Source organism: Lissotriton vulgaris, chromosome 1_1, assembly GCF_964263255.1.
Source record: "Lissotriton vulgaris chromosome 1_1, aLisVul1.2, whole genome shotgun sequence".
NCBI classification, from domain to species: Eukaryota; Metazoa; Chordata; class Amphibia; order Caudata; family Salamandridae; genus Lissotriton; species Lissotriton vulgaris.
The window spans coordinates 539,368,854-539,387,327 of record NC_141685.1 but is presented as its reverse complement, the minus strand read 5'-3'; the positions used below and the strand labels follow the sequence as shown (position 1 = coordinate 539,387,327).

Sequence of the window (18,474 nt, the reverse complement as noted above, 5' to 3'; positions counted from 1 at the left end):
CATGTGAATGAAGAGGGCCGAGACTTACCTGTAGCCTTCATCAGTCGGAGGTTACTTCCCAGGGAAACGAGGTGGAGTGCGATAGAGAGAGAAGCATTTGCTGTGGTCTGGGTGCTGAAGAAGCTAAGACCCTACCTGTTTGGGACTCACTTCCGGGTTCAGACAGACCACTGGCCCCTCAGATGGTTGATGCAGATGAGGGGTGAGAATCCAAAACTGTTGAGGTGGTCCATTTCCCTACAGGGGATGGTCTTTACGGTGGAACACCGCCCTGGTACAGATCACGCCAATGCTGATGGACTCCCTAGGTCAAGGGTAGTTCTCCCCACATTTCAGCTGGAGGGGACACGTGTTAGACCTGACATCATTGGCTTGAGTCTCTCCTCCATTTTTTCTGTTTGCCTCCACTGTTTTACGATGTTTTGCTGGATAATGCTTTGGGCGCCGTGCCACTGCTATTCAGTGCCACAGCGCAAGTGCTCCCGATGTTAAATTGATGTATCGATTGTGTCCATGTTTGGCTTATTTGGTTTACTGTCAGTCCCTAGTCTAGTGCACCAGGAGTGCCGGGGCTTGTAAATCCAAATGCCGCTCGTGGGCTTGCAGCACGTGTTGTGCCACCCACAAGAGCGGCCTCGTAAAAGAATGTCTACGGGTCGGTCATTGCGAGACCCATGTGCAGTCTGGTACTGTCACGCGGGCTGCGCAAGTATACTTACTTGCCAGTCCCTCAAACCTTCCCTTAACTTCATGTTAGTCACCCCTATGGTAGGCCCACGGGCAGGGTGCGTTGTAAGTATAAGGTAGGACACGCCTGACCAAGTTGGCATGTCCTGATAGTGAACAACAGCCATCTTCGTTCTTCACTATTGCGAGGTAGCCTGCTCTCCATTAGTTAGAATTGGCCGCCGGGAGTATTAATGCTATGATCCTAGTTGGCTCGGGGAGCATGGTGCAATGTCGAGTTTGGTATCCCTGAACTCGGGGTTTAATTACGCATCCGCTGGCAGGGATGGTTTTTGGACTCTGGGTTTGCAAATAGCACTTTTAGAAAGTGCCTATTTTCTTGTCTAACCATTTCTGGTTTCTGGTGGTCTTGCGTGTGTGTGACAGGAGCTGGGTGGCTTCAGAGGTCTGGATGAGTCAGTGTGGGATGAGTGGGACATTTGCGTTGAGAGTAGGGTGAGAGTAGTTGCTGATAGCCTGCCCTGCCTGATACAATGCTGGCTCCACCTCTTGCCAAGCGACGGATGGCTCTGTGCCTGCCATGGACGATCCTAGCCCCACCTCCTGCCAGGAGGCCGATAGCTCTGCTCCTGCCAGTGACAATGCTGGCTCCACCTCCTGCTGGGCGCCTGAGGACCCAGCCCTGCTCAGTGAATAAGCCAGGTGCTTCTGCCTGGCTCCACCCACAACAGACCCAGGATGTTGGGAAAGTCCCCTGCATGGACAAAGGGATCAAAGCCGAAAAGGGGTATAGGAGTAGGACCCCTGAACTAAGAAATCAGATCACTTCTGACAAGGAACCCTGTAACCAAGGACAAGAGGCCTGCTGATCTGAGGACTTGCCTACCCCTTCTGCCAGTGTGCTGTTTGCTGGGGGGAATCCTGCAGTGCTTCTTTATTTTTGCCAAGGAACCAGGAGAGAGGAACTGTGTGTGTACTCTCACGCTTGCTAAGAAAATCTCCAAGGACTGGAAGAGTGCCAGTCTCCTGCTGAAGTCACAGGGCTAAAAGACTTCATCTGCTTAAAGTGCTATTTGCTGGAACCTGTGAATCCAGCACCTCTGAAAGAACCAGCAATCTCGACGCCGACGGACGTCGCCGAATCCAGCTCGACATAGTGAGTACGGCTCCAGTGTCCCGCTTCCTCGACGCCGGCCGCCGGGCCCGATCGACGCCAGCAGCAACGCCAGTGAGTAGTGAGTTCGGCTCCAGCTCCAAGGGACCTCGTGTCTGCACCGCTGCTGATCGCATTGCCCTCGTGCCCTCTCGACGCCGTGAGCGCTGCTCACACTTGCAACAGAATCATCGACATCGACGACTGCTGAGGCCTGATCGACACCGAAGATGCGACGCCGGATTGCTCGACGCCGCTGATCATCGTGTGCTTCATTTTCCAAGGTACTGTGTTGCTGGGGGTCCGTGTGACTCCGGGCTCGACGTAGCGCTCCTCGCGGTCGACGCCGAACCTTTGGATTAACTTTGCCTCGACATCGTGTAGCCCCCGTGTGGGTTACCTTGTTGCTAAGAACTGTGTTTCCAAGAAGAAGAATTGCTTTGATACGAAAAGACTTTGTCCTAAAGAAGCATCCGCATTTGAACCGTTATTTCCCTTCCAAAAGTATTTATTAAGATTGTGTATATTTTTGTCGTTATTTGGTCTTGTGCTAAGCCTTATATAAAAATACTTATTTTTATAATACTACTGTGTCGTGTCCATTTGTAGTGTATTCACTTTATTACTGTATGTGGTCATAAATGCTTAACGCACAGCCTCCGAGATAAGCCTGTTCTGCTCTGCCAAGCTACCAAGGGGGTGAGCAGGGGTTATCAAAGGGTGTGATCCCCTTGCCCTGACTAGAAAAGGTGTGTCCCTATTTGTCAGAAGTGTATACCTCTGCCAACTAGAGACAGCCGGTTCTAACAATGACCAACTCTTTGTTGGATACGTGGATGCTAAAAAATATCAGGCCATGCACAAACGGACCATCTCTAGATGGGTTGTTTTGTGCATCAAAGCTTGCTATTCCTTGGCAAAGAAGGGGCCTTCGGTGGAGCTACGCGTCCTTTCCACCATGGCGACAGCAGCTACCACTGCTTTGGGACGTGTCAGGTAACTACGTGGGCATCCCTGCACACGATTACAAAACTCTACTGCCTGAACAGCCAAGTCCGGAGAGACAGTTTCTTTTGTCGTTCTGTTCCCCAGGACTTTCTGGTGTGAACTTGGTTCGCAGACCCACCTCTGGGGTTGGTATTGCTGGGGTATCTATTCTAAGGTAAGGAATCAATAACTGTCTCTCTCAGATGAACAAGTTACTTACTTTTGGTAACGAGATATAGTGTAGTTATAGATTCCTTACTGCCCCACCCATCCTCCCCGTTCTGCGAAATGATTTCTAGGATTAAGGACTTCCTTTCAGGGCCCTAGTTTTGTGCACCAGTGGTCAGTGTCTTGCATGGCTCTGCGCTTCTGGCGTGGAAAGTAGTGTATGGACCTGACATCGTGCGAGGGCAGCGTCTAAGTAGCTACAGCAACGTCATCCTGGCGACCACGGCGCCAACGACAAACGCAGAGCCAAACGACACCACCTTTCGACGCGCATGGGTACTGCTGACGAAAAACTTTTCGGATCCAGTCTGACGCCTGGGGGTAATTCTAAGCGAAGGAATCTATAACTAATCTATGTCTCCTACAGATATATCATTACCTAAGGTAAGTAACGTGTTCTTTATGAATCCGGTCCGACGTCTAAGGAATATTCTGAGGTGAGGAATCTGCGGTAAGATAGTCTCTACAATAAAAAAACATTTAGATGATCAGTAACTTGTTCATCATACAAATTGGGTTAGGAATGCTAACACTGTATTCATCCCACTGTTACATTATAACCAGTAAATAAAAAGATTCATAGACTAATGAACAGGTGCGACGGAACAGCTAGTTTTATTCTCTTTTCTTAGTTACCACTTCGCTGACCAACAAGCAGTTCAAAGATCTATAACCATTACATTTTTTGACCCTTTGTGGTGCCCAGGCCTGGGGCTTTTTCAAGTCATAATGTTAAAGTCAGTTATTCATGGCGGTTGTCATTATGGCTGGGTACTTCATTTAACTTCTGATGCGCTCCTTGTAATGGTAGGTCCGAAATGTTATAGTACCTATCTTATTCTTGACATTTTTTTGTTTACATTCTTGAAATGGACAAGGCATTTTCCTTATATTTCCTGTGATTACGTTGAAGAGTCTGGACCTATGGTTGCCATGCGATCTGTGCCAATTTCAAGAAAGTAAACTAACAAAGTCCTTTAATTAAGTTTTTAATGTTGACTTATTTCTGCAGAGCAGCCCAAGTTAGTTGTTCAAACCCCTGCTAAACATTCACAAACAGTTTATCAGGACAAAGTTCCACCTCAGGTCAACTTTGACACCTCTTGTTTTTCTATGTAACGCTCGCTAATTCGGTTCACCCGATATATTCTCGTCACAGGAAATATCCGAAGGGCATGGCACCTCTGCCTGAAGAGGACAGCTCCTTTCAGGATTTCTTTTTACTGCTTTCTGTCTTCCTATCTGGAATTGCTCTGGCATTTTGACAAAAGGATATATATTTATGTATGCTATTTATATCTGTGGACCAGTCACTCAGCCTTCTTAGAGGGCCCACAGGGCTTCACTAGTCTGGTAAAATATACTATGAGGGAGCATTGATTTGTTTGATTGTTGTTATTTTACAAAGCTGCCTGATCCTCAGTCCAGATCCTCACTAAGCATTGTGGCGTGGCTTCTGGTTCAAGATCCAACGTTTCTAGACTGCTTACCAACGTGTGCCTGCATGTTTCTGTTTTGCTTACTCTGTTTCTGTTTGCCTTTTGAGGCTTAAATATTAACACTTTCTGTCTTGCAGATTGTGAAAGAACATGAGCAGTGTATTTCAGATCAGCACCAGGATGCGCTTGAAGCAGGGCAGCATTTGAGACAAGCAAAAGAGCAAATTCAGCACTTACAGTTGGAGCTGATGGAAACCCAAAGGCAGTTGACTCAAGCACAAAGAGAAGCTGCTAGCCTCACACATGAACTTGAGGAAATAAATCTTCTTTCTCGTGAGAAGGTAACACATTCAGGATACTCATTTTTCTTTTAGCAGAAGTAAGGCTCACATCTTTGTGGCATAAATATTGTAAGAGGTTCTTAAAATTGTATTTATAAAAGATATTGCTACAGTTAAGGCGTTTAAGAGCTTGCCTACAGTGATGCATACAGATGCTATTAAAGCAGAATAACACTCCTTGCACATAGAAGTGTGTTTCCCTCAAGCATAGTACATGTTTCTGCTGGTCACGTCACCCAATCATCTAGCTATCATGCATAATTTGGCCTTGGTCAAAGCATGGGTATCTGTAATGTAATGTAATGTATGTGGTCTTGTAAAGCGCACTGCTGCCCTGAGGCGTCGTGGCGCTGTAGACCGCTGGGGAACCCGTCCTGGCTATCCCTGTGAGATGGTCCCTACTGGGTATCTCCAAGGTGAAACCAGGCATCCCCGGCGAATGTGGGGGGCCGTTGTAGAGATGAGGCAAGCTAATGCCCAGAGTTGCCGAGTGTGATCCCTGGTTAGAGTAGGCACGGAGGCGAGAATTATCAAGTCCGCTGACCCTGGTCCACGACCCTGCCGCGCCGGGAATTGAACCCTGGTCCCGGGCTGTTCTCTGCTTCCGGGTCTGCCGCCTCTAACCAGTGAGCCACACCACTCCACTATCTAGAGTATATAGAGTATCTGTCCTCTAGCCCCTGAAATGCAAGGTCATATCCTTATAACCAAATATGGCATACTCATGCACAGAAAATAACCAACCTATGAGCAAATAATAAAGGTTTTTCTGTTTATCAGTCATCAAATTTTCAGTAGGGTAAAACTGAATAGAAGATTGAGGGGTAGCAAGGAGCTCTGAAAGGCTGCTGTTGGGGCTATAGCGGGTGGCAGAGTGTGGCTGTTGTAGCACAGCATGGGCGCACTGTGAGGTGGGCAGTGATTATTGCGGTGGCCCACAGAGTAATACAGCACAGGTCAGCAGAGCCAGGAGTGGGGTGTGGTGCAGCACCGGAGCTGGTGCTGTGTCGGCGCGGAGTCATGCAATGTTTCCCTGCGATGTTTCCTTACTCCCTAAGTGGCTCCAGCAGACCAGCGGTCCAGGAGTTACAGTAGCCCTGCAGTAGCCCCAGTCCACCTAACTTACTAAAACTTTACTAACCTAGAGTTTGAATTGGGCCATAGCACTCAGCTGTCAGTCAGCTTTTGCTTTGCCTCACCTTGCCTGCCTGTTATACCTGATGTCAGTCAACTGAGGAAGGAGGAGGAGGGGCGGCCAGTGAGCAGAGAACAGCTTTATTCCTCAAGCGAGTCAGGAGATATACCCAACTTGGGATATTTGAGGTCCACATCACATTCCTGCTTGGTTGTGGCTACCCAGTTGGGGAGGGACTCGGTCCCCCAGCTTGCTTTTGGTCTTTTTTCAGACGCAAGACTGCATAAAAGTGCAAGGATATTTCCCTCACGCTCGCCATTGGCATTGGAGTATTGCAGTATTGGTGGCTGAGTGCCTGCTGTGTGTTGGGGAGCCCTTGGCTGCAGGCACCCTCAGCGGTGCAGAGGCAACCAGTATTAGGCTGGTACGGCTTGTACCTCAAGGAGTCTGCTCCCTCCACGCACACGTATTACTCACTTTGTGGGCTCTCTTGTGTGCTCCTGCTCCTCCCTCTAGGAAAAGGGTTAACATCAACTTGTGGAGTTGCAGGGAGGAGGAAAGAGGGAAAAGCAGGCATTGAGCATTCGTAGCATCTGTGGAGAAGTGGATATGTTTTTGTAAGGTGTTTTAGAAGATACCTTCTAGGTGTCTGTGCTCTGCTCGTTTAATTGCCAGGTCCAATTGCTAATCACACTATCTCTCCTAAACTTTCAAAAACGAAAAAAACTATTTGGCAATCGAAGCCCCAGTCCCACTTGTCCCATTTGTCTCTTTTCTTGTCTCTTAAAGTCCCATCCCTCCATGTTGTCCCTGTATTCAAAGAGAGGTAGAAGGGCAGGAAATAGGGAGTCAGAGATGTCTTCAGGTGTAAACTAAGAAGATTGGTTGAGTTTAGTTATGGTTCTGCCCAGGGCAGTGTCTCATGTCAGATTAATCGCTTTGATCATAACCCACTGCAGTCCATTCCCCAAAGTCAGTTCAGCAACTTACATTGCTTAGAGTAAGCAGGGGAAGAAATTGTCATAGAGGACACAAAGGCTGTTTCGGAGTCTAATATCGTCAGTATCAAGTTGAACTCAGAGTCTGGGCCTAAGAGTCCTATGGCCCTGTCTGGTGGCCAAAATGTTGCTCCTATGTCAGGAATGTCGAGGTCTAAAGAGGCTTCTCTAGTGATTCATGGTGACCTCTGTTGCGATGTGTGTAGTGTTGACCACGATAGATTGGAGAACTATTCTCTGCCGGACATTGGCACTCTAATAGAGACAAATCAAATTAGGGAGACTAACTTAAAATCGCCAATTGACCCGGACATGGTCTTGAGTCCACCTTTGGACTGCCTACCTAGTTGGCCTACATTACTGGTTTTGTGTAGCAGTACGCCATCTTCGAGGGTCTCTCTTTTAGGTTCAATGGACTCGCTGAATTGTGATTTGCCCACATCCACAGTTTGAAGTAAGTATGAGTATATGTTCCTTTTCTGTAGATGTATTAATTTGAGGCCAAGTCCTTTTCTCTAAGTTGCAAAGCACCGTTCAAATGTAAGAAATTCATTCCATTTTCATTAAAAAAAATACTTTATTGATTTAATGTTGAACATAGACAGCCGACACGTGTTTCGCCCTGTGTGGCGAGTGGCGCCAGGGCTTTCTCAAGGCTATTTCAATTTCGGCAATTTCCGACGGGACTTGCATCGTGGGCGGTAATCGATGAAGGATTCTGTGAATTGAGGAGATTTAACTCCAAGAAAAACTGTTTTTGAGAAACCATCTTTGTTGATTTTATACAATGACGAAAACTGAAGAAACCTAAAGAATGTCCAAATTAAATTGAAATAGCCTTGAGAAAGCCCTGGCGCCACTCGCCACACAGGGCGAAACACGTGTCGGCTGTCTATGTTCAACATTAAATCAATAAAGGATTTTTTTGGATTTCTTTTTTTAATGAAAATGGAATGAATTTCTTATGTTTGAACGGTGCTTTGCAACTAAGAGAAAAGGACTTGGCCTCAAATTAATAAATCTACAGAAAAGTAACATATACTCGTACTTACCTCAAACTTTGAAACTTTGAAGCTCATAGGGTCCAGAGCTTTGAGTATGGTTCCCTTGCTTATATAACAATTGTGAAAAAAGATATAGGCCTGGAATCCTTGGACCTATTGCTTCTGTTGAATCCCACATCCACAGTGGCTCAAGTCCTTGCACAGTCATCAAAGTTGGACATAGAGGGGACAGGAGGGGGGAGGGCCCACTCCAATATCTTATTGTCTGTAGAGAAGATCGTTTCCTCGATTTTGTCCTTGTTGGATAAATCAGTTGCTATTTCTGATCATGTGTTGGATGTGTTGTCCCCCATTTTAAGGGAGTGCAGCATCTCACTTCTTTTGGTTTACGTCCAGTGAATGAAGAAAGGGGCACTGAAATCAGATCTCAGGCTCCCCAGATTAATACAGTGGCATTAAATGGGGTGGCAGAAGTTGAAGTTCAGGTGGGGGACTATGATGGACCTGGAGCCACTCCTCATGGGCAATCAAACAGTATCTTCGAGTCCATTAACGAAAGTGTCAATATGCCCTGTTCTTCTTTCTCAAGCCGTGTATCTGGAGATCAATGCAAGGCAGCACAAGGGGCAAATGTATCTGTATCTGAGAATCCTCTATACTTTTCCTGATATTTAGAAAAAGAGATTCCTCTTACCCATGGAGATTGTAGTTTCACAAAATGACCTTTCTAGTGCTAAACTATCAAGGGCTAAACAAGATGGTGTTTCTTCTGTGAAGTGAGCCTCTTCCCCAGATTGCAATGGGACTAAATGCCAGAGGAGGAAAAATAAATGGATTTGGCGCATTATGAAGTGTAAGTCTAAGAAACAGAGGTTTTCTAACACCTTTGAAGAGTCTGCTTCCATTATCCAGCCTCAAAAAGTAGAAGTGTCGATGAAGACTGTTCCTCTTATAAGTCGGGAGTCTCAGTCCCCAGAAGTAAATTTTATTTTTTATTTATTTTAGAGTTTTATATAGCGCTGGCTAGACCCGGAGGTATCGGAGCGCTTTACATAAGATTCCACAAAGTTACAAAATTACATAAGTTACATCAGTTACTAGAAAAACATTTCACGAACGTAGAAGACAAGATAAGTTGAGCTTAGAATGGAAAGTGTGTAGGGTAAAGGGGTAGGAGGGAAATAGGATGAAGAGACGAAGGAGAATCTGCCCAAAATCCGACTGGGTAGGTGTCGGCCGAGGGGGAAGTCCACAGCCCATCTCCTTTATAGCTATCAGGTAGCTCCACCGGTCAAATAGCCAGGTCTAAACGGTAAAACATTTAGAGAGCATAGTGGACAAGATAAATGGAGCATAGTGGGGGCAAGGGGTAGGGTAAAGGGGTAGGAGGGAGAATGCTCCGCAGAGATGATGGAAAGTCTGCCCAAAGTTCGGCTGCGTAGGTGACGGCCGAGGGGGAAGTCCACAGCCCATCTCCTCTTTAGCTATCAGGTAGCTCCACCGGGCATCGGTCAAAAAGCTAGATATCCATGGTCAGAGGTAAATTCGTAGATTAAGTATCCTGATGGGTATGACGGATGGGGGATGAATAGGGAGTAGCTATTCCGCAGCGCCTTATACTATTATATCAGAAGTATCAATTCTAGGCTGCCATTAACAAGAGGAGGGGCTTACGGATATGGAGGTAACTGAGGTGGTTTGAGTATGTGACTAGTGAAGGGTGATGCTGGGGATGGGACTGTAGAATCTGTGAGTACAGATGTAGAGGGTAATGGAGTTCACCAAGAGGCTGGGTGGATCTCTGAAAGATTTCCCCAGTCTCCTCTTATGGGGATTCTTTACCTGTATGGACTGATCTTAGACATATGAGCACTCTCAATGGCTCTCTGGCTCCTCCGTTTTTTCAACCAGCTCCAATGTTTAAATCTGTGGCTGTGCCAAGGCAGAGTAATAATCCAGCCGAAGGACTTTGGTATGGCCATTTTTCTAATACCTTGAAGTTTGTCTCTTTGTTTGATAGGAAAGTGGGCCCAATGAATAGAAGCTTCAACCTGCAGCTCAGATATCAAGGATTTGTGCCTGGTATCAAGTAGAGCTACTGATCAGGTGTTCTCGGATCCCCTAAGCACACTATTGAGTTCTAGAATCACATTTAGTTCTAGGATTTTGGTAATGCTAATCCTGCCTAATGTGAACCATTTCTAGAAAAAAGGTATTGATGTTTTCCTGTTTGAAGAGACCACTGACGCTATGTTAAATAGTCATAATGTGGGCATTCAGTGCCCTATTAGAGATGTATGAAATAGAAGGGGGACTGTAAATCCAAAGGATATCATAATCTCTATTGGTAGAGTTATGGGTAGGAGAGTGATAAATATTGTGGGACAAGAGGACCAGATGGTAAGGGAACCTGGAAAGGGAGATGAGTTTGTTCCCTGTAGTTGGGTAGCAGGTGCACTAAATGTCTCCAGAGAAAATATAAAACTTCCCGTGTTACAGAGGTAGCCCATTGGGTCAAATTGTTTCCTGGAATATGGCATTAGGACATTCTAATTCCAAGCTAATCTTTTTAATGAATTTTCACCCAATGATAATGTGCTTAAAGGGAACCTAGATTTGTTCTGATTTTAAATGTGAGAATTATTTTGTATTTTCTTGTGCAGCAAACCCTACAGTAAAAGGTCACACCAGTGGAAGTATAGCTATTTTACTTAATAGCAGTAGAAATTGGAATCCTCTGGTGTTTGTCCATCCCTCAAATCTTTGTATTTGTATAAAGTTACTCCTGTGCAATGTAATAGGAGGATCATATTAATATTTTCTTCTGGTAAATGTTTATATTCCCCGAGAGGTTGTCGGACTGATAATTATAGTGGGCAATTGTAATGCTAAAATCTCAAATTGTTCCTCTTTGACCTTTGGAAACCTGGAGTTGGATGAGATGTGGAGTATCCCAGAGGCAATTTACCCTGGTTATATTAGATCAGATAGGCTGGTTTATGCTTTTTGGATTGACTGAGAATCAATGACTTTGTTGCTTTAAATGGAAGATTCCCAGAGGATTCTCCAGCCTCCTTCACTTTCTGCTCCTCTCGAGGGCAATCATTAATTGGGTTTCCTACCAAATGTTTGGCACTTGCACACAGTTTCAGATATTGAGTAATGATTTGAGTGATCCCACTATTCTCTCAGTGGCTAATAATTCAGAACTTAAGGCGATCAAGACGTGGAATTCCATAAATGATACAATTGTAACAAAATAAATGGGCGTGTGTTTTGGTAAAATAATATGATGAATTTGGCAGAATATGTTAAAACAGCGAGTTTATACCCATTTCGAGTGAACACTGGTTTGAAAAGCAGCGGTCTTTGTTTTGATCTTGTGGGAGTAAGAAACCAGCAAATCGTGCTAAAGCCTTGGTAGTCACCACTTTGTAGGGAAAAAAGCTAAATCATGATCTAAATACCCACGTAAGGGATCAAATTAAGCAGCCATCACTACTGAGGTAAAGGGAAATCAACCAGTTGAAGTGGGAGAGAATGAGACTGAAGGTGTCTGAAAATAGGAGGGAGGAGGATCCGAAATGGATTAAGCTGAAACTAGTTGCGTTTTCTGGTGATATGGGTAAATAATGGTCCTTAATAGCCGAATATTAGAATATCTAGAGTAAAGGCTGAGTCCATTTTAATATCTGACGCAGCATGGACCCAATATACCTCGCACCTATATGCATCTTATTCTAGTTGGTTGTTTCTGTTGGAGTCAATGATGATTCTCCCTAATTGAATGCATATGGCCCTCCTTCCTGTGAGGAGAGAGTTTTATTCAGGGTGCTAGATATTCCAGGGTGATGGGCCAGGACAAACTCCTGATATCTCTCTTTTAACAAGATGCTTCTGCATGAGCTTTTTTTCTGCGCCCGGTGTTTCAATAATGTTATTTGTATGGGACCATACCGTCTTCTTAGAAAGGAAGTGTAGTGGTGCCTTTATATAAAAAGGGTCCTAAAACTTCTCCTGCCAGTTTTAGGCAGATTGCATTATTGGATGTGATTGGGAAATTGTTTGCCACGAGTATGCTTCTTCACCTTCAGGATTCAGCATTTGGTGGTAATCTTGTCCCTGTGGTGCAGGTTGGTTTTCGTAAGCATTGTGGTACCCTAGATAGTATCACAGCCCTCCACACTCTGATTGAAAAGTATGGCTTAAATCGCTTCCTTTATAGATCTCTCCACAACGTTCGACAGGATTGATCGTGGGACGCTGTTGAGGAAATTGGTTGTATTAGGGCTCCCCATGCATTTACTTAGGCTAGTTCTTGCTTTGCACTCTTCTGCTTGATCTCCGGTCCTGATGGGAGGGTTTATCTAGTAAAGAAGAGACTCACAATGGGCTGAAATAGGGGTGCTTACTTGCCCCCCTTCTCATATCCCTTTATATTTATGTTTTACCAAGCAGAGTTGGACAGCCCACCAAAACTAGGAACAATGCATCTGGTTTTCTTCTCTATGTGGGTGATGTTATTTTGCTAAATTTAACCCCAATAGGTCTACAGAGACGTCTTTCTGAGTTAGGAAACTATACTGATGAACATTTCCTAAAAATAAATATATAGAGCAAAGTTATCATTTTTAGGTCTTGGAAGTGTAGAGTTGGGAAAGATTTGCATTGGTTTTTAGGGAAAGACCAGCTGGAAGTGGTGAGGTTTACTCATATTTAGGTAGAATGTGTTTCCAGTAACTGCTCAAATACAGATCGTATCAGTCAGTACAGAATACAACATACAGATATAGTAGACTAGTAGAGCAACCTGGCAGATGCAGTCTGAAAGTATATAGAAAAGTGAAACAACGATGTCAAACACTAGTCTATTCTTTCGAATCCATTGTACATACGCTAGGATAGGTTCCTTATAGACTTATACTGAACCTACCTCTTATCAGCGGGAAATGTTTACTATATAGCCTTATACGACTTATACCTAACCTACCTCTTGGCTATGGAAATGTTCACTACATATCGCTGTACTTACCTACCTCACTCTCTATATGGTATTGTGGTACGAACTATATGAATATATATCTGTTTACTCTATAGCTCTATACCTTGGCTATACCTAACCTACCTCTTATCAAGGGAAATGTTTACTACATAGCTCTATACTTACCTACCTCACTGAATTTATGGCAATGCTATGCGAATTATATCACTACATCATGTATATGTATTCGTTGAAGCGCTCTGATACCCAAGGGTCACGTTCGCGCTATATAAAACACTCTAAATAAAATAAATAAAACAGAAGTAAGGCATTATCCCAGACTTCTGCCATTAGCAGGCTATGCAAGTGTTGTGGGCGAAGACATTTTACCCATGTTCTAGCGGTATATAAGATTAAAATTCTGCCTTCATTGAGTTATGCCTGTGAATCAATGGATGAGCGGTACTGGGCCTTTTTCGAGAAGGTTGAAGGGCGCATTTGGCGCCAAATATGTAATTTGAATTCTTTAGTTGCTCTAATGGTTCTCCAGCTTGAATAATGGCTCCTTTCTACAAATGTGTTTGCTATGGCAGCAGGCCTAAGGTGGAGGAACAGCATACTGAATAGTGACGCAGGCTATATACGGGCTGCATTAAAACATGACATTTTCTTCTGTCTAAAGGAACGAAGTTCTGACTTCTCAAACTATATGAACGCTTTGGATATGTATGAAATTGGTCAAAGTGAAGTGGCACTCCTCCCAAAGCTGATTTTGAAAAACATGATTGAAAAATCAATTTATGAAGTTAGTCGGAAAAGAGATATTGTACTGTGTTCTCGGCATGGTATGAATGATCTAGCAGTGGAGAGTAGCAAATGTAAAAAAAAAAACCTTAACCATATGTCCTATGGAACCTTCCCCATGGTATGCGTAGAACTATTTTGCTATTAAGGCTGAATTTACTTCCTCTACTACTGGGACATGGGAAGGATGACCTAGAGAAGAGAGGCGTTGTGACCTCTGTGGGAATTATGTCCAAGATCTAAATCATGTGTTATTTGTTTGTCCTCTCCTTCTTTCATTACAACGTCAATTGTTCAGACTATTGTTCTTAAAGAATAATATTACCTCGGTATAAGAAATGTTTTTTTTGCATCACCTTCAGAAATAGTTTGTTCAAAAACATTTACTTTTTTTAAACAATTCCTAAATATTTTTTTAGATACGACTATATTAACTGTATTTGCCCCGGTATTTGATGAATATGGTTTTTTAGGAAATTAAGATTTTGCACAGTTTAACTAGATTTACAGTATTTGTTTTGCTTTGTAAAGCTGATTGCACATATAGAAGTACTGTTCTAGAGCTGCACTGTAAAATACTTTGCACAATATTGTTGCTATATTGTGTATACTTGGATAGTTTCCTGTATTTTTTAAGAAGTCCTTCTTATTGATTCAGTCATGCATTTGCACTTCTGTATGGTCACACCCAGGCTATTTGACTGATCCTGCTTGTTTTTCAACTCTTAGAGTGCACTGAGGCCTGCTAATCAGACCTCAGTGCCTCTGCCCTGTCTGTAAAGCTTGTATGGTAGATTGGCTATACCCACTAGGCATAGGCTAACTTACCTGTAAGTCCTTAGTATATGGTAACCAGGGGACCTAGGGCCGGTCAGGGAGGCACCTCGGGGTTGCAGTATGACAAAGGTAAAAGGAGCCTCCCAGTCCACCATTCCTGGAAGAGCAATTTTGGCCAGCTAGCCCGACTTTACCATTTAACGCCATGGCAAAGTCAAAAGTCACCCGGAATATGTGCAAGTCATCCCTATCAAGCCCTAAGACAGGGTTTAATGGGCAAAACATGTATTTTACATGGTCTGACAGTAAAAATGCAAAGTACTGTGGAAAGACTTGGTCGCCCTATTGGCAAATACAGGGTTAAACAGGCGGACCCCTCAGCAGTGCGGACTCCTGTACAGTGATACCAAAGTTAATACTCCAAAGTATCAAACAACTGTAAATTAATGTAAAAAATACCAGTGTACACCTTTTACAAAGTTGCCATTTTGTTGCTTTCAATCTCCTGTGCTCTTAATGGTTACACATGGAGTTCGAACCAGAGACCGCTTTCTGCCCTCCTGGGGAGACATGCTAACGACTCCCTAGAAAGAAGACAATAGGGGTATGCACTGAAGAGAGGTCTTACCACCCTCCAGTAGGAAGGCACCTGGGTGTTGGTCCACAAGGTGAGCTTCAAAGTTGAAGCCGCTTATGAAGAGAAAATAGGGAACACTAGAGAGAGGGGCAGCCTCACTGTTTAGGCAAACTAACTGGTACACGGAAAAGAGAGAGTAAACCTGTTGTCCAACTGGTTTCTCTGGGCGTGCGTTTAGCTCTCTTTGTAGCCACACCTCTAGGTTAGGCTAGGGAGCTCTGGGTGCCGAAAGAGACGTACTGCCATGTTCGGAGTGGGCAGAATGGTGCATCTTGGGAAAGCCAGATGCTATACTTTCCAGGAAGTGGTCATCAGGAGAGAGGGAGGGAACCTGTTAGCTCATTGGCTTCTGACCCTTTCCTACCCTGAGGGTATTTTCTGAACATAAATAGGGCATCCTTGGCACCCAGATCTCAACTGGACTGGAAGAAGGATTGAAGGACTGCCCTGCTGCACCGTGCAACCAGGAACCAGCAAAGAAAAGCTGCACTAGTGTGGGCTTCACCTTCTGAACCTGGTGACTAGCAAAGGAGACTAGACTGTGCCTGCTGTTTCCTGCTCAAGCTGAAGTCGCCTCCAGAGCCAGGCCAAAGCAAAGAGACTCCAGGGGTCAGTTGGATGACCTGTTCACAGCACAGGGCCACAATGGCTACGAAGCCCACTGGAGCAAGTTGGTTGCCCAGAATCTGCAAGGCTCCACTGTACATCACCAGAGATGAGAACCCAATGCTTGAAGTTGGAGTGTAAGAGCCTAGGAGGTCATCTGAGTGCACCTTGGTCATCCAGAACCTAGTTAGCCAGGTCTGGTGGCTCAGTGGACTAATGACTCCACTGCAGAGGCCTGTTTTCGACCTCATGGTCACAGGTTCAAATCCCGGCTGGTCCACTCAGCATTTCATCCATCTGAGGTCGATAAAATGAGTACCATTGAATTGGGTAACAATAAACATTTGCTGTTCAACACCAAAATGCCTATGGGTGAATGTGCGCTTTACGAATACACGTTATATTCTGTTCTGTTACCACACAAGGAAGGATTTGGCTGTAACGGCGATACTGGGAGACTATTAGCCCACTGGCGACAGCACCAAGAGGACTTCGAGGAACGTCCAGCGTGTGACCACGACTGCCTCACCCCCTCCGTGGTCCGTTGAGTAGCGGCAGGAAGACCCCCGTAGACAGCATCACATCCACAGCATCCTTGAACATCTTTTCTTTTGTTGATAATCCAATTTATTGATTTTAAATGAATACCTAGGCAGCAATAAAACACAGCCAGATTTTCACACAATGATTAGTACAAAACAGTGACAGATAAAACCGGGAGGAGTAATGCCCCCACAGTCATAAGTCCATCTAGGGGTAGCAAGCGAAAATGTCCATACCATTTCCATAGGGAAGCTTTGAAAGTTCAGTCTTATTCCACCCCAACCCATTTACCCCACACCCTAAGAACTTTTTTGGGGCAGCCGCGGGCAGCATGCATTGGGCGCTCTTGCGCTGCGCACTAGTCCACCCCTCTGCACTACCGTGTCATGGAAGGGGGGATATATGATGTTACAACGCGGACTTTTACTCCGCATACCGTTACAACGCGGTTTTTACAACGCGGATACTGTAACAACGCATGTATTTACAACGCATTTTTTTACAACGCAGGTACCTTTACAACGCATACCATTACAACGTAAGTATAGGTAAGTATATGTTAATATTAATAATATAATAGTAACTTAATTTTAAAAATATATATGTTAATATTAATAATATAATAGTAACTTAATTTTAAAAATATAATTTAATGTAATTTTAAATAATTTAATTTACGTTTATTATTTTAAATTTAAATTAATATTACTTTATTTTTACCATGTACCCCTGTACCCCAGAAACTGAAAACTGACCCTAAACCCCAAAAATAAATTAAAGTAATTTTATGAAATATAATTTAAATTAATTATTGAAAATTAAAAAAAATATAACATTATTTTTACCCTGTACCCCTGTACCCCAAAAACTCAAAACTGACCCTCAACCCCCCCAAAAAATGCAATGTAATTTAATTTAATTAATTTAGTATTAAATAATTTAATTTAAAATTAAATTTAATTTATTTTTACCCTGTACCCCAAAAACTGAAAACTGACCCTGAACCCTAAAAATAACCCTTTACCCAAAAACTGAAAACTGACCCTGAACCCTAAAAATACCCCTTTACCCAAAAACTGAAAACTGACCCTGAACCCTAAAAATACCCCTTTACCCAAAAACTGAAAACTGACCCTGAACCCTAAAAATACCCCTTTACCCAAAAACTGAAAACTGACCCTGAACCCTAAAAATACCCCTTTACCCAAAAACTGAAAACTGACCCTGAACCCTAAAAATACCCCTTTACCCAAAAACTGAAAACTGACCCTGAACCCTAAAAATACCCCTTTACCCAAAAACTGAAAACTGACCCTGAACCCTAAAAATACCCCTTTACCCAAAAACTAAAAACTGACCCTGAACCCTAAAAATACCCCTTTACCCAAAAACTGAAAACTGACCCTGAACCCTAAAAATACCCCTTTACCCAAAAACTGAAAACTGACCCTGAACCCTAAAAATACCCCTTTACCCAAAAACTGAAAACTGACCCTGAACCCTAAAAATACCCCTTTACCCAAAAACTAAAAACTGACCCTGAACCCTAAAAATACCCCTTTACCCAAAAACTGAAAACTGACCCTGAACCCTAAAAATACCCCTTTACCCAAAAACTGAAAACTGACCCTGAACCCTAAAAATACCCCTTTACCCAAAAACTGAAAACTGACCCTGAACCCTAAAAATACCCCTTTACCCAAAAACTGAAAACTGACCCTGAACCCTAAAAATACCCCTTTACCCAAAAACTGAAAACTGACCCTGAACCCTAAAAATACCCCTTTACCCAAAAACTGAAAACTGACCCTGAACACTAAAAATACCCCTTTACCCAAAAACTGAAAACTGACCCTGAACCCTAAAAATACCCCTTTACCCAAAAACTGAAAACTGACCCTGAACCCTAAAAATACCCCTTTACCCAAAAACTGAAAACTGACCCTGAACCCTAAAAATACCCCTTTACCCAAAAACTGAAAACTGACCCTGAACCCTAAAAATACCCCTTTACCCAAAAACTGAAACCTGACCCTGAACCCTAAAAATACCCCTTTACCCAAAAACTGAAAACTGACCCTGAACCCTAAAAATACCCCTTTACCCAAAAACTAAAAACTGACCCTGAACCCTAAAAATACCCCTTTACCCAAA

The 18,474-nt window shown here is 43.7% G+C and overlaps 1 protein-coding gene across 3 annotated transcripts in view; it reads left to right on the top strand.

Annotated features, from left to right (window-relative positions):
* CCDC18 (coiled-coil domain containing 18) overlaps positions 1-18,474 on the top strand; it is a 1,483,839-nt gene that overhangs the window by 1,139,992 nt on the left and 325,373 nt on the right. For all 3 annotated transcript variants that reach the window (XM_086953919.1, XM_086953920.1, XM_086953918.1), the window contains one exon: positions 4,632-4,835. In XM_086953919.1, the coding sequence (XP_086810045.1) occupies positions 4,632-4,835 (204 nt within the window). The remainder of the gene's footprint in view (positions 1-4,631; positions 4,836-18,474) is intronic.